General features: G+C 36.3%; 1 protein-coding gene across 4 annotated transcripts in view; it reads right to left on the bottom strand.

Annotated features, from left to right (window-relative positions):
• Positions 1-25,966, bottom strand: part of DTNBP1 (dystrobrevin binding protein 1) — a gene marked incomplete at its 5' end in the record, with an annotated part of 72,286 nt that overhangs the window by 28,210 nt on the left and 18,110 nt on the right. For all 4 annotated transcript variants that reach the window (XM_081996554.1, XM_081996555.1, XM_081996556.1 and 1 more), the window contains 2 exons: positions 11,763-11,785; positions 24,081-24,213. In XM_081996554.1, coding sequence (XP_081852680.1) covers positions 11,763-11,785; positions 24,081-24,213 — 156 coding nt within the window. The remainder of the gene's footprint in view (positions 1-11,762; positions 11,786-24,080; positions 24,214-25,966) is intronic.

The following is a 25,966-nucleotide window of genomic DNA, read 5'->3' as shown; positions in this document are numbered from 1 at the left end:
AACCCATTAGAATAATCCTGGTTACCATAGAGGTGCTAACCTTTCCAATATTAATGTTGATACTAAAGCTTCTACTTACTGCTACCTCTTCTCAGCAGTAGTTGGAGGACTGGTATTGCTAAAGCTTACGTTTCAGAAATATTCTCCAATTCCATATTCTAATCCATATAGAAGTATAATTTCAAGGTTGGCCCCTGCCCCACACACAAAATAGCTCTTCTACTGTCCAGGATATGATTGCAGATAAAGAAAAAAGAGTCACACCTGCACCCCCAAGTCACCATACTTCCATTTCAATTTCAGGAAATAGCAAGACCAAAAAGACAACCTCTGTCAATATGTACAAAGTAGTTAAGGATACAAAATGGATTATACCAGCAGTACATATATATCGCTTGCAAAACTGACAATTTAGAGTGCAAAGTGATCACACCACATTTAGCAGAACAGAGGGTAAATTTTGCCATCTTTAAGTAAACAGTCAATTGTTCTGTTTGGATTTATGGAAAACAACTATTTTGATAAATGAAGTATTTCTAATCGATACAAATGTAATGAGTTCTCCCATATCAGATTGTTTAAAACAAAATATTCAACTTTACATTGTTATTTAACATGAGCATCAGATTTAGTGGTCAGAATTACAAGTCATAAGCAGAGCCTTAATAAAGGCATGCTCCAACAGGTTATTGAAATAATATAATAATTCCATTTACTCTTATCTTTTGGTCTTGGACATCAACTGAAAAAAATCCATGTGAATGGTAACAGAAAAAAAAATTCTTCCAGTGGTTATATAAAAGAATATAAAAAGAACCACAGTAGAAATTCACATCTTATTTCTATTTCAATTAATGCAGTTCTAAACATCATTAGTTACAGCATCAATACGTTATTAATTGCATTCTTAAGAATATTGTTTCCTATGACACAGGGTGCTCATACTGATGTAAATAACATCAATTGCTTCATTTAGAAATACAGATTTTTGTGATGCATTTATTTATCTGAAGGAAACTACGAATTAGCATGACTGCATCTGTACTAATGGATTCACGACTTTAATTTTGTATATTTGGTTTCATCTTCAGATAATAATTCCCTTTCTCCCCTCATCCTCTAGTATCACCCCACCCTTAGACAAGTCTGCTTGAATTTTAGCTAACGAGGTACCTGTGTAATTGTATTCTTTTGCTTATTCCGATTAATATTACCTTGACAGTAATGCAAAGTGACAGACAAAAGCAAAGCAATAAACAAAAGCCCTGACAAAACAGACGTTAAGTCACTATTTCTTTCAAATTTGCTAAACCAAGTTGATAATTAACCTCTCATTTAAAGCACACCCTTTACAAATCAGGCAATGGTGGTAACTGAGGAAATTAATCAAGCTAACTTTAATTTCATTTTGCATTTTACATTAGCTTGACAAATTAAGCCAACAAATAAAAAAGATGATAATGAAGTTCCACCTACATGAATTCTTCGGAGTATTCCCAGTGGCTCCCGGAGATGACATGGCAGCAAGAATTAAGCAAGTAAAAAGAAACACGGTACTGGTCAAGCAAAAGCTCCAGTTACCAAGCAGCTCCGCTGATGTGCATCTTCATTGATGTAGAACAAAGACCGATGCTAGAAGGCTGCTTTTCCAAAGCGGTAATACCGCCACGGCCAGTTTTCAATGGGTCACTCGCACGCAGATGCATACACATGGATACTTCAACCCAGCGCCTTTCCAGAACCTGCATGCAAGCTGCCAGCAGCTGGGCTATACCAGAAACGCACGCATGTATTTGGGAAGGTACCACATGCTGCTACGTAAAGGGGTGCTAGAAAAAGAGAAATCCTCCCGGCGCGTTATAATCTGATGACATGCAGTTACAGCATGTGTCTACTTGGCAGAGAGCTGGAAGCGTTTGAAAATGATTTAGAAGCAAGGAAAAGCTGAGGAAAAGCTGAGGAAGGGTTCTGAATTTTTTTTTTTTATGCGGCAATGTTCATAAGGCTCTCCCCTCAAAGTATTTTTCCTTAATCTGGTTTAGCTCAGATACCCCACAAACCAGATTACACGTTATTCTTATTTCACACATAAAATATTAAAAACCTTGGTTGTGATTTTAAAATAAATTACGAGCAGTCTTCTCTACTGAAAACCGCATTTTTTGGTATTACTATCCAGACTGCATTTTCATCAAAAGTCAAAAAATGGTTATGCCATTAAAAAAATTACAGAAACAGCATATGACCAAGAATCTTTGGTTGTGGTGATGCTGCAGTTACACAACGGTGCATTTATGTTTCAGAAATCGGAAGGCGTTGCTCAGAATTTGGAATGCTGGCACATGTTACCCCTTCGCTCTAGGAGGGTGCGCAGCGCTGCCGGAAACAGTGATAGCCATAACAATTCCTATCTTTTACTTAAAAAGATCACATTTTCAAAAGTTCCTTGATGACAATTTTCAAAATACAGCATACAGACAAAAGGGAACTATGTAGCAAATAACTTCTCCAGTCATCATCATTAGAGGAAAAATTACCAAGAATATGTGGGCCTATGAAACTTGGTTTTATTTCACTGGTGAAAGTAACACCAAAAATATATATGGGAAAGATCAAAATAATAACAACCACGACATAATACCACCTTCATTCTGGACTTTGGTAATTAAAGAATGAATTCAAGTTAGAGCTGCAGACAAAATAGGCTTTTTTTTTTCCCCACATCAACCATTTAAGAATTACAGACATTAAAAATATAACACCTTTAAATGTTTTATTTTCTGTGCAAACTGAATTATGACAGGACTTATGTTCCCATGAAATTTTTTCCTATTATCTACACAGTTGCTATTCACCCTGGCAATAGCCACAGAAAAACTCTGTTTTTACACTGGCCTCCTCCACTTCTTAAAAAAAAACAGGATTCTGCAAGGCTGACTCCAGCATAGGGCCAACTGCAGCCGACAGGAGCTCTACCTAGACGTTCAAGAGCCATCTTATTTTTAGCTGCAATGATGCCAAATTTGTTGTGATACATCTGACCTCTGGCTTTTGACTTAGTGTAACGCTAGAATGCAAAAAGAGTAGGACTCAAGAAAAAAGAGAAAGCCACATAAATGCATCAATATTAAAATTTGTTAGGAGAATAAACTAGCTCCCTCAAAATACAAAGCAACATAAGACAGGATGAAAGAGCATAAGGATGCCACATTAAAAAAAACATAAGACTATCTAAAAATACATGTAGAAGAAGCAGAATTTTAAAAAACAAAAAAAGTGTTCCTACCCTCCACTCTCCCCTAGTCAGAACTAGCATTAAAAACCTAATAAACACAAGGTTGCAGAAATATCTGTAACATTAGCATTCTGTGGGTTACATTAACTCATTGTCTGAATACTACTTTCAAGTGACAGCCATCATATAAATCCTGAAATCTAGTTGAACTGAGAGATTACAAAAAAAAAAGGCACTACCAAATTTGTAACATACAAAGTTACATTGTAGCCAAAATACACAACAAACAAAAAGTAAAAAAAGCACTTGAAGCACCAAACCAGAAGTGGTCTGGGGTGGAAGAAGTGACAAAACCAAAAACTATCTTTCATCAGCTGAGTTGCAAGGGCACACAGTATCTGTTCCACAGAAATTTGATTATCTAGTTTGTCCATAAATAATCTGGTATCTCTACAGAATCCCTTTCTAAACTTCAGATTTCCTCTAGAAACTTTACTCCCTATTCACAGCTTTGAAAATTCAGACCCATTTCCAATATATAAAACCACCATAGAAATTAATGCCATTTTATGATTGACCAAGATCCACCCAAGCCTGTATTGCCAGTATCAAAGAAGCCCTGTTTGTTCCTCACCAGTTGAAAACTAATCAAAAACGGGTGGAGGGGAAATAATATCCCATCATATCAGATTACTAATCCAGTTGACAGTGCAGCCCATCATTTGGCAAAGTGTAATGGGAAACAGCATTCTGATGTAGCGATTCAAGATAAAATTGTAGATAGTTTTGTTTCTACAGTTTAAATACACTAAAAAAACCACACCCCCCCATTGAAATGTAAATTCTATTTCTTGTATAGAAAGTACTGTCTGTCCGGAAGACTTGACACTTGTAGACATTAACCTATTGGGTAACATTTATTTCCAGTCATCTGCAAAATAAATGCATACACAAGATACTACCCATTATAGTTTGCTTCACTCCACACATAACACTTAATCCAGCAAATGTTTTGTTGTCTTGTCATAGGCAGCTAACAAATTTTAACTGCACCGTATGTTCAATAGAATAGTGTTGCCAACAGAAAAAAAGAAGTTATGTTTAGGGGGTCAGCAAGAGGCAAGTAATTGCTTTTGTGCACTATCACATGCGGTCTCTGTCAAGACATAAAATTGAAAACTGCCACTGTTCTTGAGTCTGTATTCATATATAGAACCAGTTATGAAAGTATGTCATTAAGTCTGATAACCCAGCCAAATAGAATCAGGTGTGTGCAACTCAGCACCATCGACATGTGGGCTACAGAAATGCACATTTGAAAGCTTTTACATCTCAATGCTGGTGAGATCTGCCCCGATGTATACAGATTCAGCTATTTACTGGGGAGGATTGAAATCAGTGAAAGACCAAGAGTGAACCTTCCCTAAATTTATTTATTTAAAAGGGTTTTAAAAATAATTTTAAATATTATTATTATATTTTTTAAAAGGCTTGACTTGAAGTCCATATCTGTTTCAAGGACAGCAAAAAAGAGGACATAAGTTACAAGTAGCTAGATTCATTTCATCCAGAAACTTCTAAAATGTGTCCTGAGAGTTAAACAGTTGTGAGAGTCTGTACACTTGAAAACATAAAGAACAAAATCTGTAAGCACACTAGCTATAAGGACACTTTATCTTCTCCATTTATCTTATCCTCTTACGCTACAATGGAAGACTTAAGTAGTTAAACTTATTTGCCTTTCACTTTAACTAGAAGTACCCACGTCTCAAGAGAATGGTTATCAATGTATGGGAGTCTTGCTCAATTCTTGCCACAGACAACACAGGACATCCAAAGTTGCAAGGTTCTCCTCCCATAGCCTGGATCAGAAAGAAGCTGGTAACACACAGCATTAACTAGAAATCTATCAGAATATTTTCAGCTCAGCAAAATGATGAGGAAAAACCCTGAAACCTGAATATCCTTGAAATTTTAACTCCATCTTAGCTTTATTACAATAGGCTGAAGCAATTGTTTCCCAACTGTTTTCTGGTATACCAAAGTAAGAGTTCACAGAATCACAAGGTTGGAAAGGACCTTCAAGATCATCAAGTCCAACCATTAATCCAGCACCACCATGTCCCCTAAACCATGTCCTGAAGTGCCACATCCACACGTTTTTTGAACACTTCCAGAGATGGCGACTCCACCACCTCCCTGGGCAGCCTGTTCCAATGCCTGACCACTCTTTCAGTGAAGAATTTTTTCCTAATATCCAATCTAAACCTCCCCTGGCGCACCTTGAGGCTATTGTTGTCTTCTTTTATATCTGTGCTACAATTTTTAGATCTTGAAATTTTTGACCATGGTCACCTAAATAAATTCTAGAACAATCAGGAAACACTCATAGCAGAAGCAGTGCCTGTCTCCAACAGCATGTTTTGGAAGAGGCGCACAAACCACCAAAGATACCCTCCCTCCCCTATTCAAATACTGAAATGCAAAATCACAAAATACAACATTAAATTAGAACTCTCATTATTAAAAAATTTGGTTATGGACACAATTTGTCAACAAAAAATTCTTCACCTTGAACGTTCCTAATATGACAGGCTCTGATATAGTATATTTAGAAATGGTAAAATAAACAAACTCCATGTGGCTGGTATGATTTTCTACCACAATATCATTTACTCTTGCTCAGAAGAAACATAGAGGATTCTGTGATCAAAATTATAGCACAACTTCTAGAAGAGTTACATCATTGAATCTATGAGCTTTGTCAACCACAAGCTGTAAAGATCTCCACTACATATTACCCATGCATCTGGAAGACAATATGAGGATTAGGAAAAAGTTGTTTATTTTGACAGCCATGAGAATACAGCACAATAAAGAAGACGCCTAGACTGGAAGAAAAAAAAATCAGTTTGATATACTATCTGTTGGGGTGAGTAGGTTTGAAAAAAAGGAGAACAAAGGCATAGAGGCAACAGACTGCTCCAAATATTGTGCACTCTTAGAGAAGGGAACAGTAAAAGTCATGAAATTAAAGTTTAGATACAATCATATTTAAGCTACTGACAAAAGGACTGGAAAACTGCAATTTCAACAGAAGCACCTCAGATGCATGAAGAGGGATGACAAATGATCTGCATATCAAATGTGACCCAATGACTTAACCTAGAAGAGAAAAATCAAGAAAAAACACCTTTTTACTTCACCAGCCTCCTTCTCAGATAGAGTGTTTTGATAAAGCTTTTAAAACCTATCAGGACTTGTTTGGGAGAGATCTCTGATGCAAAGAACTGAAAACATATTTTGTGTATTGTAAATAGAAGTGCTGAAAATGGTCATATGGCCAGTTTCTCTGAGCTTGAATGAAACTAATCCTGTTAAAGCTTAGAAATATGCATGACTCAGTAGCCAAAGCCACGTGCATATCTGCCCTTACAAAGTTTCTGCCACCTTTCATTGTCCAAAAGCGCTGTGTTGCTGATTTCTAAATGGCCTCTATTGCTTTAGTTTTCTTTCCAGAAACAAACTCGAAACATTTTGTCCTAAACTTTTTTTTTAATAAAAAGGGACTTTTATTGTATGACTACTGTATCATGTATACAGTTCCCACTTGGACAAAGTCTGAAGTCAACTCAGCAGCATATGTTATTACCATTGTGCAATTCCACCACTTTTATAACTTTAATTTTTTTCCCATTATCTACCCCACTGCTCTGCTTCACACTTTCATCTTTTAAAGACATTAACACTCTTCTGTAAATATTTACTACACAGTCCTGACTGCACTGGAACAGAAGAAAAAGTAACTTTAAATAAATAAATAAATAAATGTACCATGTGCCTTGAAGAATAGGGGAATGATTTCAAATCTCAATGCAGTCATGAATGCACTAGGTTTCAAGTATCAGGAAGAAATAATCATGTATTTGCTATAATTTCTAGATTCTCAGCTGTAAAAATGAAAATTATACATGTCCTTTTTTAAACCATGGAAGAGTACAACCCATCAAATACTAAAAAGAAACACACACACAAATATTGGCGACAATAATTCTACTATTGCAAGAAGTTGCCAAGACCCACAACAGAACATTTTTTTAAAGCAGCTTTATAAACCTCAGCCAGGACAGGACAAACACAGAGCATAAACCAGCTCCTGCAAGTGGTTCTCTGAACACTGGAATTGATGCATGCTAGGAAGAAGCTTGCACGCTACTTCATAGTATGTTTTCATCCATAAGTCTATCATCTTTGAAAGGTTTGCTCTCTGAAAGATAAATTATAAAAAAAAAAACAAACAAAAACTGGACAACCCGTGAGATGTTTTCTCCTAGTGCACACTCACACTTCAGGTGCACAAATGCCATTGTTGTAGCAGTATCAACAGGGACTCCACACACTCACTCTCTGCCTTCTTCAGAGAGAGATGCTTTAACATAAAGAAGTAGGAAAGCTTCTAACCTTCACTTTCTCAGCATCACAGACTATTAAATAATATGTTACGTTTACATTGTAATAGAAAACTCCTGAAGTTAGAAGAAAAGAGACTGGAGAGGTTTGTTCTGCTCCTATAAACTATGGACACAGCAAACAACAAAGAAGAATGTCTGGCCCTTAAATATTTTTAAAGCAAAAGGAAGAAAAATAAAATCTACTTTTCATGATGAAAGAGTACAATCTGTAATACAAATGTGAAAAAGGCAGGAACAAATTCTAAAACAGTATCTCCATTAACAAATAGAAAAATAATTCATTTCTTAAAATAGTATTACGTACTTATTTCATGCTACTTAAAGGTAATAACATCAAGAGCAAGAGTGTTAGTGGATTCTCAACACTTTTCAGTGCTGCAAACAAGTATATACACTGAGCTTTGTCTGAGCCCTTCTTGATGACACTTGGTATCCTCAAAGAATATACTTAATAGGTCAAGGAACTACCACTTTGTACCTTAGTGCACGCAAGTAGGAAGATCTAAATGAAACCAGAAACAATTCTGTTTCTTGGTTATGTGAAGGTTGATTTTGTTTCGTATTAAAATAAGTCTTTAGTAAATATGAGGTATACGAGGGCACTTAAATATTTATAAGGTTATACATATTTCAAGATTTCACAAATTTACAGTGGTCTCATCCAGATTACGTCTGTGTATCTATATTTATATTTATACATACACAAAACTCCAGGGAAGTAAAGTTTTAAAACAGATCTGAAAGACCTGTGAAGCTGCCTGTCTGCCTTGTGAGCCAGACCTGCATTCTTGTGGTCAGTGCCAATACACAGTTCGTATTTTTTCTGAATTCATTATGAAATTGATGGGATGCTTCACTGAATTCATGTTTCCAGTGCTGTGCTATTTTGACACTCAGACTCTACCATTCAGTTTCTTAATCCCAGGAAAACTTACTTTCTATCCTGAGCAAGGCATGAGAACTCAGCACTGGTGAATGTGAGAGTTACACTTGGATACTGAAAAACGTGCATACAATCCTCTTTTTATTCCCTCTAGCAAACACATTTAAGGAATGTTTTTGTGGTACTTCAGTTTCTGCAGCTTCAAACAGAATGAACTTATATATTTATGAAACACATTCTTATGCAAGACATTTACCATCCTTAACCTGGAAGCCAACACTTCTTAGCATATGGTATTCAAACTCACAAATAACAAGTTACTATTATGAAAACTGGCATTTCTATTCTTTTCCACCAAAACACAATTTAATGTACAACGGTTGCAACTGCATATGCATTGAAAGATACAAGTGTATATAAAGGTACTTCAGCCCCTGTGCTGGTTTTGGGTTTTTTTTGTGTTTTGTTGTTTTTGTTTTTTAAATGAACTGAACGTTTATGAACACATTTCACTCTGAACAGTTATGCAAGGATTAATTAGTTGAGGATGTACTCTATATTTGCAGTATAAAAACATAAAGAATCATCTACCTAACTACTTACTTAACATATTTCAGTTGGAACCAACCTTTCTTGAATACAGCAAACCAGAGTTATACGCAAGATAAGATCTTATCATAAAAGCTTTACTTAATCGTACTAATACTTCCTCACCTCAACCTTAAAATGTGTTAGGCAATGAAGCATTTGCTTTTTATATTACTCTGTTACATTGGTAATTTAGACGTGCTTCCTGCTCTTGCTGCTGCCTTTTCCTTCTTCTGTGCCAGGATTTCTACGGCTATCTACTGAGTTATTTCAGCATGCTTCATCAACCGAAACTAAACCAAACCCAATGACAGCTCATTTTCTGCACAAAGCTAGCAAGCCTTGAAAATAGCTTAAAAAAAAAAAGAATGCAAGAGGGAGCCACCAGTTAGACTGGGAAAAGCTGCTGTAGAACTGAAACATCTGCCACTACATAATCATGAATCCTTCGTGACCAGGAAGCTCTTACTCTCCCTATTTCTAATCAGCTGATGAAATATATGCTAGATACTCAGAAATCGGCTGAAGGTCCAAAAGGCCGAAAAAGGACTGACTGAAGCCCATCTAACGAACACCTCTATTTCACAATCCAGGTTAACCAACAAACACTCCAAGTAGCATCAGATCTGAGAAAGAACAACTTAGTAAGCAAGAAACCATAAAAACATTTCCTCCAAGTCTGTATTTTCCATCAGCCATGCACCTGCTTTTTAGTAGCTTCATCTCAATTTCCTGGGAAAATGTCAGGCACGACAGTGAAAGTTGTTGCCAAAGTCAAAATATGGTATCTCTGGTTTATTTTAAAAAGCATATTGTCATCTTCTAGACAGACTTTAGACTTGCTTGCTACGACTTCTTGAAAGTTTTTTAGCTATTACTCCCTTCTGTCATCAGTTTATTGTATGAAAAAACACAGAAATTAGCCTGACTGATGTTTAATACTCATTTTTAAAGATCTGTCACTTTGCGCTTTTTCAGCCTTCCATAGCTTCTGCCAATTGTTTTGAGTATTTTAGAATAAATTTGATCAGTTGGTTCAAAAATGTCCAACGGACCTAGAGTATCCTCTAACCCGGTCTTTTCTTGTTATAGCACAAGATCCTACTCCTTTCCCATTTACATTGGCTGCATTAGCCACAGACTGCAGTTGAACTTTTCAGCAAAGAAACATGCAAAGACTTTGGCTTTTTTCTTGGCATCTGTTTGCAATTTTTCCTCTTTGTAGTTAATTAAAAAACCTTCTCTCGGCTACCAAGACAAGCCTCGTCTACCCAAGACAAGCCTTTCATAACTGGTATCGGAAATCTGTATGCCTCTGTATACACTACAGAACCAGCTACCTAGTTTGGTATAAATTTCAAGGTCAACACACAGCTAACACCTTCCTCTTCCATGAAGGTAATTGTCTTTGTAAAATACTTACTGTCAAATAAAGTTGCAACTTCTATTGGAAAAACAAGAAGCCAAGAGAGAAATAACTTTGGAAACCATCCTCCTGGCTTCCAGAAACTCACTTAAAATGCCTAATCAATACAAACAAAAACCCCAGCATTCACTATATTCACAAGCATCAGGTACTACAAAGTGGCTACCTTGCTTTGGAACAGAATGAGCTTAGCATTATCTTTGGTTGTGTATTGAGCTAGTCTGTGTTGAAAGCTGTCAAATCAATCAAAAAAAAGGTTATTATGGTAAGTTGCAGATAGTGACATTTTTACATAATCTGTGTTGCTTGTCTGTTAGTTAGTTTTATTATTTTCCTTTTTTAGCATTATGTAAAGATGAGATAGTAATGAACTGAAAAGGCAACGAGAAATGCAGTTGATAGAAATTTCCATCCCTTCTTTCAATTTCAAGAGACAATTAATTGACATAAGTCAATGTACTAGACTTTGTTCTTATAAATAAAGACTAGTCACAAAGCCACAGTCACACCCTATTCAAAGCAAAAGACAATAGCAATTGTCAAGCTGATCAAACATCAACATTAGTAGGTAGAGTAAGCATGAATTTAAGATTTACTGAAAATGGTAATGTGTTCCATCTACACACCACAGACAAAGCAATAATACATGACAGGGTTTCTAGCCATTGCATATTTTTAGGATAGATATCTGTATACGTCATCATGTATATCCAACAAGTTGAGCTATAAAAGTTGCACTTGTGTGATATAACATAATACTGTGAAAATTTCCTAGAAATAGCTAGACAAAAGTCTAACAAGTAACAGCCTATGACACATGTCAAAAACACATTCATGCTGGAAAAGACATCAAATAGTTGAAGACAAAAGCCCTTAACTTCCAAAATTGAACATCAAGGGAAAAGCTTAAATTAGATACAGAATCTCTGAAACCTAGCTAAGTCAATAGAACCATCTGTGTTCTTTGTAGAGTTATGACTCTTCCAAAGAAACCAGTAGCAACAACAGGTAAGCTGAAGAACAAACAGTCTGCTGGGTCAGAAGGACATTAACATTATCAAATGTAGAATGGAAACAGTTCCTTATTAGTTTCACTTAATACAAGAACTACTGTAACTCTTGCAAACATTGAAGTAGAAAATTAAAAATAGAATTTACCTTTGAAGGTCTCAAGTTCCTTCCTGTTGGAGAAAAGCAGAAGAAAAAAAAGTTATTAGAAATACTACACCTAGATATTTTACATGGTTTAAGACTCATTAAAAGACAAAAACCAAAGAATTTTATTATCATCGTATATAAGGGTAATATTACTGCGTGTGTTTATCTAACACTAAAGCAAACACTATTAACCTATTTAGAAAGTAGGCTACTACCTATTTATAAACATGTACAATTATACAAATACTGCACATTTATGTCTAACCATATAATTTCTAGATACACTGTTCCAAAAATAACCAAGATTTCTTAAGGCTTTAGGTACTAAAACATCCATTGCTTAGCAAAGCTTTGACAATTTATAGAACAGTGAATAACAATTAGTGTTTCATTTTCATCAACACTATTCAAAATCCTTTTGGCAACAGTGAAGGAAGAAATCTGACAATATCATTCACTCAGTTACAACACACTTTAAAGGCAACAGAGGCATATAATGACATTCGTCAGAGAAGAGGATTTTAACGTACAGAAAGTGACAGATAATCCACAATAATCACATACCAGAAAGCTAAGCAATTAAGTAAACAGCAATAATATCTTTTTTTGTTCATACCAGACCACCTTCTGCTTTTAGTTGTTATGCAATTGTGAATGCAAAGGCTATAACACTAAGGGAAATATTTTCTCCAATTTCAAGAAATTGCAAAATGCTCCATTTGCCATCGCTACAAAGTAGTGATTTATCATGAATTTAGAGGTTAGAGAAGAATCAAAGTAATAGCTTAGATGAGGCAGAATGCTGACCTTTTCCTTACAAAACACTCATTTAGAACAAATACCTTTTCAGTCTGTGCCTTGCAGACTGCCTAGTTAGATTCTGAATTTTGACAGAAAAGTGATTTTGAGAAAAGGAAATTAAAAAAAAAGACTGAACTAACAGTTGTCCAGATAAATGATTCTCTTCAATATCCATGATAGTGAAGAGTCTATACTAAAGCATGCATCAGTTATTACTGAGTCCCCTACCATATACACTGTTTCACAACACATATGCTATACCATAACAACTCCCTCTCCTCCCTAGCAGATGATGCAATTCAGCATTTATTCTTGCATCAAGAACAGACAAAATTCTTTCGAGATTGAAACGATTTATTTTCTAAGCAGGACAAAGTATTCTAAAAGAAGCAAGAGAATACATTTACCTCCACATTTTCAGTGAACATCCCACTTTTGTCACCAAATGTCAAATACAGGTTTTTGAAAGAATGAGTGCTTTACCAGGAAATAAGCTATAGTGTGATTTACAGTAGAGAAGCCTATTAGTTGTGACTTCCTGTGAGTATCTACTTCCCCTCCTGCTTCTCCTTCATCCCTTTCCCAAGCTAGTTTCTCCCATTTTTACAAGAGAAAGAAGCTACTTCACAACACCTATGATTTACAGGTTCATACCCTAATAAATTTTTCCTACCTTGCATACTCTAAATAAAATTACAAAATTCTTAAACACTCTCACAAGTCGCACTCATTTTTTAATACCGGCATACTACTTGAGAAAACAACAATCACAGGAAATGCTTGTTTTCCACAGACTGAAACAAAACTATACTGAGGAAACATCTTGTGAAAGTAAGAGGGGAAAAAACTACACTACTTGCACCTAAAATCAGAAGGTCTTATGCCACTTGTCTCCAAAAGGGAAGACAAAACAATTACTGTCACTGTGTTCGAACAGATTAGCAAACAAGATGGTAATAGAGCAACCAACTGACAGTTATAGTCATTGTTTTTGTCTAAAACCCCAGAATTTTCCCTTTCAAAATCCATCAGTATTTTTAGGGTTGATGCATTAAGATATATCCACATATATAACTGTCATTCATTAAGAAAGCCGGAAATGAATATCTGACAAAACTTTTTTTTAGAACACATACCTCTGAAAAATTTAAAATATCTATGATTGACATACAGTAAACACACAGATTTGGAACCTAAGCATCTGCATTTCCTAATGCCCCCATACCACTTCAGACCCAAAGACTGATGGTTCTTTATATTTTAGACAACATACATAAATCAAACGTTCTTGCGGCTTCCCACAATACTCTTAATAAAACATACATTTAGAAATGTATACTAAAAAACATGCTCATTGAAAATATGCTCTGCATCAGCAACATGGAGGTTTTTTTTTATTTCATCAAGTAATCCAAATTAAAAACTTTAAGTTTTAAAATTTTAATCCTAAATCTTCCTCATCAACAGCTTTGGTAAGAACCAGACACTAAACTTAAAATGGAAAGGAGACTATGTCTTTTAAAGACACTGAAAAAACAGATGGTTTAAGATTATATCAGTACATTTTCTAGTAACTGCAAAGGTCTAGACAGATGTACAGAAAAAAGATTTATTACAAAGTATTACATTTCTCCTCCCCTTTTATAAGTAAATAAATATTTTGCATAAGCTGTCAGGAAGAAGATACCTCCTATATCTTCTCTATGAATCTAGAGACAAAAAAAAAAAATCATTTGCAGAAGTAAATACAGTGAACTTACATTAAGAAGGAAACTATGTATTTGGAACACTGACATTCTAGAAAAGAAAATCCAGTTAGCTTGAGTAATTAAAATTAAAAACATGAAACTGCAAATAGTTTTGGAAAACGGTTGTCTTTAAAATAAGGTTAAAAGGCAAGCAGGAGGAAAGACTTGCATCAGAAGTAGGCCTGAATGAGTAGCTTATTATTTTAGATTTTGCCATATTAAATTACCAGCTTTGATGCTATATCACATTTTTGTATTTGTTTTACTTTAAATTGTTCATTCTTTGAGATAATTTTTCACATTAGGTTTATACAAAAGCTACAGCAGCAGAGCTCAGCCTTTGATGGACAGCTTACTAACAACACCATGCTAGAAGACAAAACTGTAGTACAATGAATCATCTCAGCAGAAGAGTTCTGTTAGCTGCTTCAGCTCAAAGGTGTATTACCCTATACATGTTTTCTGCACAAAAAGGCTAGCCTTCCCCCCTGCCCCGTTTGTCTAACTAGTTTAAGGCAACTGAAAGCTTTCCACAGAGAAATGCCCCTGGATTTTACAGAGGTTTTTGTCGACAAAAAAATCATGGACTTCACAGATGGATGAGAGAATCCTTTCCATTATTATGAGAAAGAAAACACACACCTGCCTTGCCCGTAGCCTCACTACACATGAAGGTTCTTGAAGCCCAGCGTGGGCTGCTCAGCATCTACTCAGGATTAAAGGAACTCCCAGGCTGAGTCTGACCACTAACAAATACAGCCTAATATTTGGCATCATACTATATGCTCTTTTGCTTTAGCTAGTAAATGTTAAGTTAGTGCCAACCAATCTGGCTAGTTACACAAATAAGAACATTCTTTACTTTTTTTACAGTTAACAGTAAGCTTTCAGAAGAAAGGACATAATTAATAGTTGTATTATAATACAATATAAATACTTCCTTTCAGTGAAAGATGAAGCTTAGTACCACTGAGCAAGACAAAAAGGCTAAAATAACAGCCTAAAGGCTAAAATAATCAGACTGTAAAGGCATGGAGGCACTTTAAAAGTAATCTTGTTCTGTGTGAGGTGTGACTTATGAAGCCCAGCTACTTTCCCGAGAGGCAAGAGGCTGTACAGGCTCAATCTACACTGGAGTTATGCCCACAAAAACTGTCTGGCCACACATATAGGCAATAATTTTCATATCTTCCTTTCCAGTTGCTTGTTTTCATAAAATAGATGGAGGGTTTAATTGCTCTGTGAAATTCTATACCCCTCAAATTCAGTTGAAAATGACCAACAAGATAGCAGCAAGTAAAGGGCAACAATTGTCAGCAAACTGCAACTGCATAAGCCTGGTTGCCTGCTTCTTCAAGATAATACTTAAGTCAGGACAAAGATGATATTCAGGAATATTTTAATGTCAGCATAAGAGACACACTAATCATTCTTGGCTACTTCTGAGTATGATGGACATAGGTAAATCTGACTTTAAACCCCCCTCTGCACCATGCCTAAAAAGGCACAGCTGATAATGTCTCATGGTTCCAAATAACCTGAAGAAATGAAATCAAAGCACTGTTAATACAAGAGATGCCACTGAGAACTTCTCTGAAACATCTCACCAAAAAAGCCCTGAGACACAGGTATAGAGGAAAAGGATATATATAGACATTGAAAAAAATGCAATACTCCATTTTAGTCTGACATATACCTTTTACACAATTTTTTATTTGCAAGAAGTACAATGAATTCTGAAGTGAATTAAAACTGTAATGCCTTGAAGCTCTGTTGAGACAGGATGTGTCTTTTGAATTATCATTTTTAACTTACTTATCTTGCAAAGGGCTGTAACACTAAGATCAATTTTCTAAATGTAACAAAACACCAGGGAATTCAGTTAAATACCTATAGACCACAGAAACACCACATTCTTTACAATGATGCCAGCAGCCAGAATTGAGAGTTCCATATTTTACCTTCAAGAAAAGAGTAGGTAGATAAGAAAGTAAAAGTCATAAATGAATGTCAGGAACAATTTTATAACACTAGCTCTGAAAATTAACAGCCAATAAATTCAAACTACCAGACCCATGCATAAACAAAAGACAATCTCAAGACAGCATATGACTGGTAAAAACTGAGGACTAAATTTGAAAGATTTTACAATGAAATGTGTTTATAAATGTTGAGTTGTAAATACTATTTAAAAACTGTCATGGTTTAACCCCAGCCGGAATCTTAACTCTATCCCAGCAAAAAAGACGGACAAACCCGAAAGTTAACATTTAAAGAAAGTATAGTTGCTTATGTGCAATTTAATTTAAAAAATATTTCTGGCACCTAAGAAGATCCAAAAAACCCCTGAGAAATACTGCATTTCACCTGTTATATCTGGTACAGTTAAATTTTAAAAAAGATTAAAAAAAAATTCCTTCCACAGCCTGATTCAAGCTTTAGTAAGCTAAAAAGCCATGAGAGGGATTTTCCTCTGGATTTCATCAGAACTAAAAGCCAAAAACCTGAGAACTCAAAATTTATATCGCTTGCATGGTGCACAGAAATAATTCAAACACTTTGTGTACTTTGGTTTAGCACTTATGACAATGACACAAAAATGTTTTCCCTCCCCCAGATTCCTTGAGCACCCTTTTCAGATCACTTTAGCCAACTACTACTCTGAAATACCTTTGAGACTGAGTAATGAAAAACCTTTAAGTAAAGAAAAAATCAATAAAAACTAAAACTACTACTAAAATGCTGTTGGAATTAAGGAGCAGGCAAGGTTTTCTATTTATCTAAAGAAACACTGAAGACAGGTCAGGATTCTTCACCATCAAATGCAAAATTTTACCCAGTAAAAGAGAAGAGCAAAGAAATAAGGAATGTAAATAATGTTGCAATGGAGATTTTTTAGCTTCCATACTCAATTGCAGCATTTCTCTTTGGATGTTTCAAAAAAAGAAACAAATATTTATCTTGATGAAGAACATTGGGGGTCACTTTTCAGGTGCTATCATTCAAAAGAAGAGTAAAAATGAAGGAGGTGGCATGAAAAACAGAAGAAAATCGTAGAAGAGAAATCATTAAAAGCAACCAAGTGTTTTGTCTTCTGCTAAAAGACTGATACAGGCCATCCAGCATTGGAACCATTCCAAACTGGAATCTGAAACGCAGAACAAAGTCTTAGCTCCTTCTAAAAACTTATGCCTTCAGATGTAAGATTTTGTACAGGACCCAGGTTTTATGGTTTTGCTTTCATCCTATTGCTAGCCCCAAAAAGGTGACAGTTTTTAAATTTAAGGTTTTTTGGACTTTATCTTATTAAGCAATGTCATTGCATCACTAAAAGATACACGTATCAGCACAGTTTGCTTATTTTTATCATACAACCAAAAGTTTAGGAATCAAAGTTTTAAGCTGAAATTTGAAAGAAGACATTTAAGAGAAGCTATAAACAACTAGAAGCTACGAAGAAATTTAAGAGAAGGTCCAAACAACTCCACCAAAGGCCACCTCCACCATCATTAGTCTTTCCTAGAAACAAAAAGGGTTCCTGCAAACCTGTTTTTGGTAAACAGTCATGCAACAAAATCCAGACCTTCTTTTAACTTGGCCCTCAATTCCCCCATAAGCATTAAAAGGAAAAAAATTACATTATTCAAAAATTGGCCAAACTTTATTCACTAAGTGATTTATATTACACCCACAAATCCACAAAAACAGAGTAGTAAAAAAAAGCCTATAACCCTATATGCACTCTTGACCTAAGACGCTGAATGTGGTTCCACGCAGCATGAATGCAATTGTGGCAGACGGAAGTTGTAACTTGTACCATTTCAGGCATCCTCAACAGATTCCTTTGACACAGGAATGTAAAATCTCCCTCTCAGAGGTGGTATCAATAAATGCATGACAATTTTTTAAAAAATTGGTTTTGGATGTAAGTGAAAAGGAATTATTAAAGATCTCAGGTACATAATTCATAGTGAGAAAGACAGAATTTATCAGGAGGTACAGTACCTTTTTCAAAAGCAGAGAATGGATTTTAGTGTGGTAATGACAAATGCCTAAGCCCTGTTCTCCAGCCACTAGCCACAATGAATGAATTAACTTTGATAAATAATGCAGTTTTGAGGTGAAGGAGAGTACAAAACAATGATTAAGGCAGTCTTAAGCCATCTGTTTCTATTATTGGTACAGTAAATCTGGACAAAGAATGCCTGGTACTAACAGATTGACAGGATTTGCAGATTATGGCCAGTAACCAGCACTATATAAAGACAGAGCAAAATTATGCAGGATTGACATAATGTTTAACATGTTCTGGAAAACATTAGTAAAGGTGCTGTAAGATGCAGAGGATCCAACACAAACATTCAGTCTTTAATCACAGGTCACAAAAGCCAACAAAGAAAAAATCTTTTATATGCCTATTCGAAAGAAGATGAAACTGTAAGGAGAAGATATGCAACAAATCTCTTTATAACAATGTCATTGCCTCTCTGCATCCAGCAAAGACCATCAAAAAAGAAGGGCAGAATTAAATCAACTTCAAAGTGACAGAAATTATACCGCGCATTCATACTTGGCAAATAATATAGAAAACTGCCAAAAACCCTACAATCTTTTGATCTGCTTTGTATTCAGTCTTGCCCAATGTTTTCAAATACTTTGAGCACTGACGGGAGTGAAATTCCCTAATAACGGAGCAGCATGCTCCTTTGGGTTTGATGCATGCAGCATACTGTACTGCAAGTGTTCTCGCAAACAAAAGAAAGTTCAGAACTCTAAAATGACACAAAAGGAAGCACAATTATCAAGGGAACTTTTCTAAAACTTGTGCAAGCCCAGTTTTTCACGATCAACAAAAATTCACATTCCATATGTCCGTCCAAAGAAGTGCAGTAACTGATGGACATAAAACTAATTCCAGTCAGTTATCACCGTGAAAACACTTGCTACTGATGCTGTATGCAAACTCATGAACAGCAGGATGGAAAAGATCTCTGCAATATGAACTCTGCTTCGAGCACAGAAACTTATAGTCATACAATTAATGCCTAATGAAAACTCAAAGCCAGTCATCCACTGCATGTGTACCATGAAAGCTGTCCTGAAGATAATAAAAGTTCTGCTTCCACCCTTGCAAAATCATTATTTATGTATCCAGGTACACGGAGGTATAGTAGCTGAAACTCTATACCACCAGAAGACTGATCAAGAAGAATATGGCATGAAACCTTACTTTGATGAAAATTTTGATAGGAGCTATGAAACATGTACCTACAGTCTCAGAAATAATTCACAGTACATTTAATGTTTGAAGAAAAAAAATACTTGTTTGAAACATTTGCAACAATGATATATTTTCTACATATAAAAAGTTAATTCGATAAATTACATGTAAAGCTTAAAAGGGCTATGAAGGTACAATTTAAATTTACCACTGCCAGATGGGAGGGAGTCATCACTGAAGATGATGTACTGTACAGAGTACTGTTCTAGCTTATCACACAGGGAACCTGTGGGATCTAAACAAGATCTACAGACAGAGAAGTCTTCTTTTTAGGCAACACAATTTTGTAAGGCAGTATAATACCCATTTCATCTTCGCTCTTTTGACCTTGGTAAAAAAAAAATAATTAATTTACGTTAAACAAGATAACAAATAAATGGCAGCTTTTTACAGCAATACTGCAGGAAGTAAAGATAGTATTTGAAAGCAAAACATAGCAAAAAAAATAATACTAAGTATTTTTGCATGTTAGTGAGTAAATAACAACTAATTGGCCCAAGTAAGAAGGCACTTTTTCAAAAAGCAGACTAATCTGAATTGTCTAAGGAAGTTTTTTGTATTTACTTTCTGAATGTTTATGTTGGTCAGGCCTAACATAAGCCACTGTATCTAACTGCAACAATCCTTACTGTCCCTTATGTTCTGAAAGCAATTGGAAAGAGGGATAAAACTAATGGAAGACCATACAGAAGAAACAAACCTAACGGTGGTAACTGATTAAGACATTTTCTCACATATACTTCTCCAATCTAATCAATTGCTGTAAATTTTATACCCTTCTGAATGCAAAAGTGAATCAAACGTTCTCCTCCTCCAGAAGCATCAAACCACCATCACGGCAATGCATCTAATGAGAATTATGACAATCTGTCCAACTCCTCATCTACTGCATTAATTACCAAAGCAGTAGGTTACACATTATTTGACAACAAATAAACCTCTAAAATATAAAAATTAGGAATAAATATACATTTTAAGAACATATTTTCTCTTCAGGTAAAGCACTTTAAATCTCACCAGAAAAGAAAAAAATTAGTTCCACTACGGTTTGCAAAGTTACTAAACATTCATCTGTTGAAGTATATCCTAGCATCAGGGTATACTTCAGACTCAGGATTTAGATTTCTTCATTCATTTTCCTTCTATATCTGTTCTCAAAGCAGACAAGTACTGAAATCAGAAAGTATTCTTAAACAAGACATCCTAAAAAAACTGAAATTCAGACAACTATGTTTAAAGTCAAATGACACACAGTAAAATGTATTCACTTATTTCCAGTGACAAGGACTCTTTGCTATCCCCAATGTATTCCTACAAAATGTTGCAGTTGGGCAGCCCCTTTTAATTGATAAAATAACCAGGAGTTTCCGTTGTTCAAAAAACGGTGATCCGTCTGCAATGGACACAAAAGGTACTAAGAGCTTCTCATAGGAAGTACAGCTTCAGGACAGAATTATTTTATCTTATGCCATAAGCTTGCAATTTGGTGTACATAAGAATTGGCAGAAAAGTGAGCTTCTGACAGTACTTCCCAAAGGACACCGTGCACTGCCTTGGGAATGCAAGAACTGGAGGGATACAAAGAGTCTTCTGCAATCAGAAACAGTACACCCTCAGCAGGAGAATGAAGGGAAGGAAAGAAGAATTGCGCTTGATTGAGAAAAGGACAGGAAACAAAATAGCACGGTTTAATGCTACCATACGTGCAAACAATTGCAGCAAGACTAACTGGAGAAAACAAGGGTGGAATCTAGACTTCACAGAACAATACTGGTATCCTGAGGAATGGATTTAAAAAAAAAAGAGAGAATATTAAAAACCCAGAGATAAGCACACAGAAAAACAATCAATCCCCCCAAACACCAGACTTCAAAATATATTGTGGAAAACACCTTGGAATCTATTTTTAAAGTAGTACTCACCACAATGACAAAAGGGAAAAAACTGATCTGTTTGAACTGAAATAAAGTTGCTGTATTTAATAGGAAGACCTACTTCTGAAAATCAGTTCCCATAGTTACCATAAGCTGCGTTTCAAAGATTTAATGTTGACCTAAAGCATGGTCTTCTAAATCTTTCATATCGGAAGATTTTTCAAAAGACTTGAAATACATGAGCTTCTAGCCTAAGCTCTACAGTGACTTTATAATAAAATTACTTTTTGTTCCATGCTTAAAACAACCAGTTTCTAGAGTTTGCGCTCATCTCAGTTTTCATCCCTATATTGTCAAAACACAGGAAAGAATTTTTTTTTATTTTTAAGACAAAACCACTCACTCCCTGAAAATAATCCTTGTGTTAAAGAGAGTGCATAGACTCCTGAAGTGCCACTCAATTCTTTCAGTAGCTGGTATCACAGTAAAAACCCCAAACACTAAAGACAGAATATGAGTTTCGAAAATACATAACAAATCCCACTCACATTAAGTTAACTGGCTGTTCCTTCTTCAAGCATCTACATTGGCAAGTGCCCTTCCAGTAATGAGCTATCAGTTAATTTCTTACCTAAATAAATACAGTGGTAACGATCAACCAGAAATTACCTGCATTCTTCCTGTTTTGTCTAGATCTGACCAAATGTAATCAGCTTGTAATTACGTTAAGTAGTTTGCTTAGCATTCTATTTATAAAACTGATTAGATGCTGCTAAACAGAGCAGGCAACAGTTTAACACTTTATTTTGACATTGAAAGCAGAGGCTAGGGGAGGGAAAGAGGGAGTGAGGATGGCAGAGAGAACAAACAAAATTCAGAAAACTTCAGAAAGATTACTATATTTTAGGGGGTACAAACGTATTGCTTTATACATATTTTAAATGGGTGTTATTTAAATAGCACATATTTAGAATTTTGACATTGACTATTAAATATTTAATTACTTAAATGGGTCCTGATTACTTGTTGACTCCTCCTGGAGACAGAGAAAATGGTGTTGCCCTGGCTTGGGAAAGACAATACCCAGGTTACAGGCAAATGACAAGATGACTGCAGAGGCCCTGGCCTGAGGTTAACCTAACTGAACAGGATGTGAAAAACTAAAGGACATGACATGAGAAATTGCTAGATGTGACAGATAACATAGTAAGCTGCTGACAAAAGCTAAAGATAGCACCATGAAGGATGGTTGCATTTCACAGATGGTTAAAAGAGACATGGTTACGTGAGAGGCAGCCAAACATCACAGAAAATTCAAGGGAGACCTTTAAAGTATTGGGGACCTTCTGGGAAGCAGAACTTGCACCCAGCAGTACTTCAGTAACTGTATCTGTAACACCATCGAAGGCCAAGATTCCCTAGATAATGGTATCAGAAATACTAAATTTGAGTATAGCTGTAGCAAAACCAGGACCAATGGGGAAAAAGCAATTGGGGTGGATTGTTTACTTGCAAGGAAACAAGGAATTTAAAAAAAAAAAAAAATGGAGGTACAAGGATGGCAAAAGGAGGGTCAAGAAAGAATAAAACGGATAAGCTATGTAAGCCATGCACAATGTAACCAGTGTTGTCTGGCACAGCCCTGCCATTGATCACCACATCCTAAGTAGGACCGTAAACCAAACCAGTGGTTCTGCCCATAGCACGAGTCATGCTTGCTTCCTCAATCAAGAGGAGTGGGAAGGGGTGCCAGGGTGCTTCCCTTGGCTAACAGGAGGACACCTGGTGGGACAGACCAAGTAACCTAGTTACCCCTGTCAGTGCTGGCTCCAGGTCTGTCAGCACCTGCATCTACCCACCACTCCCTAACAGAGGTCTGTCAGAGACTGCCTTTGACAAACTGCTTCAATTTAACTAATTTCCTCACTTATATAACAGACTTAATACTACTTTTCTTATCTCCTTCAGTAAGGTTATTTTTGGCATTGTCATTAACAAAACCAAGAAAGTTAAGTTACTTAAGTTCTTAACATTTATCTCTTGCTACTTTATCTTTTAGCTAAACATGAATCTCAAGAGTTGTAGGTTTTGACTTTTCACACATACTATTACAAGTTGAACTTTGATTCCAAGTAGTAATGCCCTGTCTTTGCAAGTAAGAGAATGACAGGAGATTAATACCTATCATACAGAGTTAAAGATACTCATAGTATAGGATAGGACAGAAATTAAAATATAGAGGAAAATACAGCTCCTAACTCTACAGGTACAATACATGGGGAAAATAAAGAAATTCAAAAAACAGGACAAGGGATTAAAAGAAACAACAATTTGTCAGTGCTTATTAACAACAGCCCTTTTGTTTGTGAGGAATAATAAGCACAACTTCATCTTAACAATGTAGGGATAATTTTCCAAACACACATGCTCTTTGTTCATCACCAAGACTTAGACCGACGTTCACTGAATCTATTACAAGTTTGCAACTTCCTGTCAAAGATTACTGTTTCTTTACAAGATGAAAATAAAAGGGATTATATTATATGTGGGGAAAATAATCACAAAAGGCTTATATTTTATGCTAATTTATATTTATAGCAATTGTTTTATTTACCTTTTTGTTTTCTTGTAGTTTTCCAGCTGTAATGTCTGCATACATTTGTATCTTTCCAACTCACACTGTTCACATAGGTCCTCAAGACACAACAGATGATTCTCCATTTCCTCAAAGTTTGCCTCTAGCTGGGCTATAAGAAATACTTATGAGTATCAAACTGTATCAATAGATGGACAACTCACCTGAACAAAAACAGGAATTCATAAAGGTACTGATTAATACAGTAATAATTACACATATGTAAAGGGATCAGATAAGGATAAACAAATCTCAGTCCGTATCACATAGTGAAGAGCGACAGCAAAGCCACATTAAAGGAGATCTATCTGAAGCTCCCTTTGCAGTAGGATGCTGAACCACTATATTTGCCCCAGCATCTTGGTCTCACAGGCTTGTGGTCTATACCTGGGGGAAAAACACCATCCAGAAAGCATAAACTTAACTTTGCTTCTCGGGTAAACTGTCAGCTTACTCCTTCCTGTCTAGTACCAATCCGAGGAACAAAACTGTGCTGACCAAGACCAGTACTAACCTTCAATTATTCAAATAAAGCAAATGTAAAGCATACTGGGAGAATTTTAACTCTCACATGACCTTGTGATAATATAAAAGAACACAGACTTTGAAAGTTTACTCTGAAGACAGACCCTTTACTGACAGGCAAATATCCAGATTTATCTATTTTACATATCTATTCGCGTAAAAACATGCAAAACCTCTTAATCTCCTCTTTAACAGTAAATGCTCAGAGTATCAACTTAAAAGTGATCATGCCTATAAAAAGCCCTGAGGAACCTGATCTTATCTTACAGCTCACCCTGCTTTGAGTAGAAATATGGACTAGAGAACTCCTGAGGTCCCTTCTGACCTGAATTATCTCATGTGAATCTTGTATAAAGGATCAAAGGGTGATTAATGCTCCATGTCCTTCCTCAGGATCCCACAGTGGAAAAATTATTTTCCCAAACTCTAACCAGCTAGTCACTCTGGGATGGAGCTGTGTGAATAGAGGACTACTATTCACACTTTTAGAATCACAGAATAGTTTGAGTTGGAAGGGACCTTTAAAGGTCATCTAGTCCAACCCCCCTGCAATGAGCAGGGACATCTTCAACTAGACCAGGTTGCTCAGAGCCCCATCCAACCTGACCTTAAATGTTTCCAGGGATGGGGCATTCACAACCTCTCTGGGCAACCTGTGCCAGTGTTTCACCACCCTCATTGCGAAAAGTTTCTTCCTTAGATCTAGTCTCAATCTCCCCTCTTTCAGTTTAAAGCCATTACCCCTCGTCCTGTTGCAACAGTCCCTACTAAAACGTCTGTCCCCATCTTTCTTATGAGCTCCCTTTAAGTACTGGAAGGCTGCAATAAGGTCTCCCCAGAGCTTTCTCTTCTCCAGGATGAACAGCCCCAACTCTCTCAGCCTGTCCTCACAGGAGAGGCATTCCATCCCTCTGATCATTTTTGTGGCCCTCCTCTGGACCCAGTCCAACACACCCATGTCCTTCCTCTGCTGAGGGCTCCAGAGCTGGACGCAGGACTGCAGGTGGGGTCTCACCAGAGCGGAGTAGAGGGGCAGAATCACCTCCCTCAACCTGCTGGCCACGCTGCTTTGGATGCAGCCCAGGATACAGTTGGCCTTCTGGGCTGCAAGCGCACATTGCCAGCTCATGCCCAGCTTCTCATCCACCAGCACCCCCAAGTCCTTCTCAGCAGGGCTGCTCTCAATCCCTCCATCCCCCAGCCTGTATTGATAATGGGGGGTTGCCCTGACCCAGGTGCAGGACCCTGCACTTGGCCTTGTTGAACCTCATGATGTTCACACAGGCCCGTTCCTTGAGCTTGTCTAGGCCCCTCTGGATGGCATCCCATCCCTCAGGTGT

Source organism: Phaethon aethereus (genome assembly GCF_964289735.1).
Source record: "Phaethon aethereus genome assembly, chromosome: 2".
Lineage (NCBI taxonomy): Eukaryota > Metazoa > Chordata > Aves > Phaethontiformes > Phaethontidae > Phaethon > Phaethon aethereus.
This window is presented reverse-complemented; position numbering and strand designations above follow the sequence as displayed.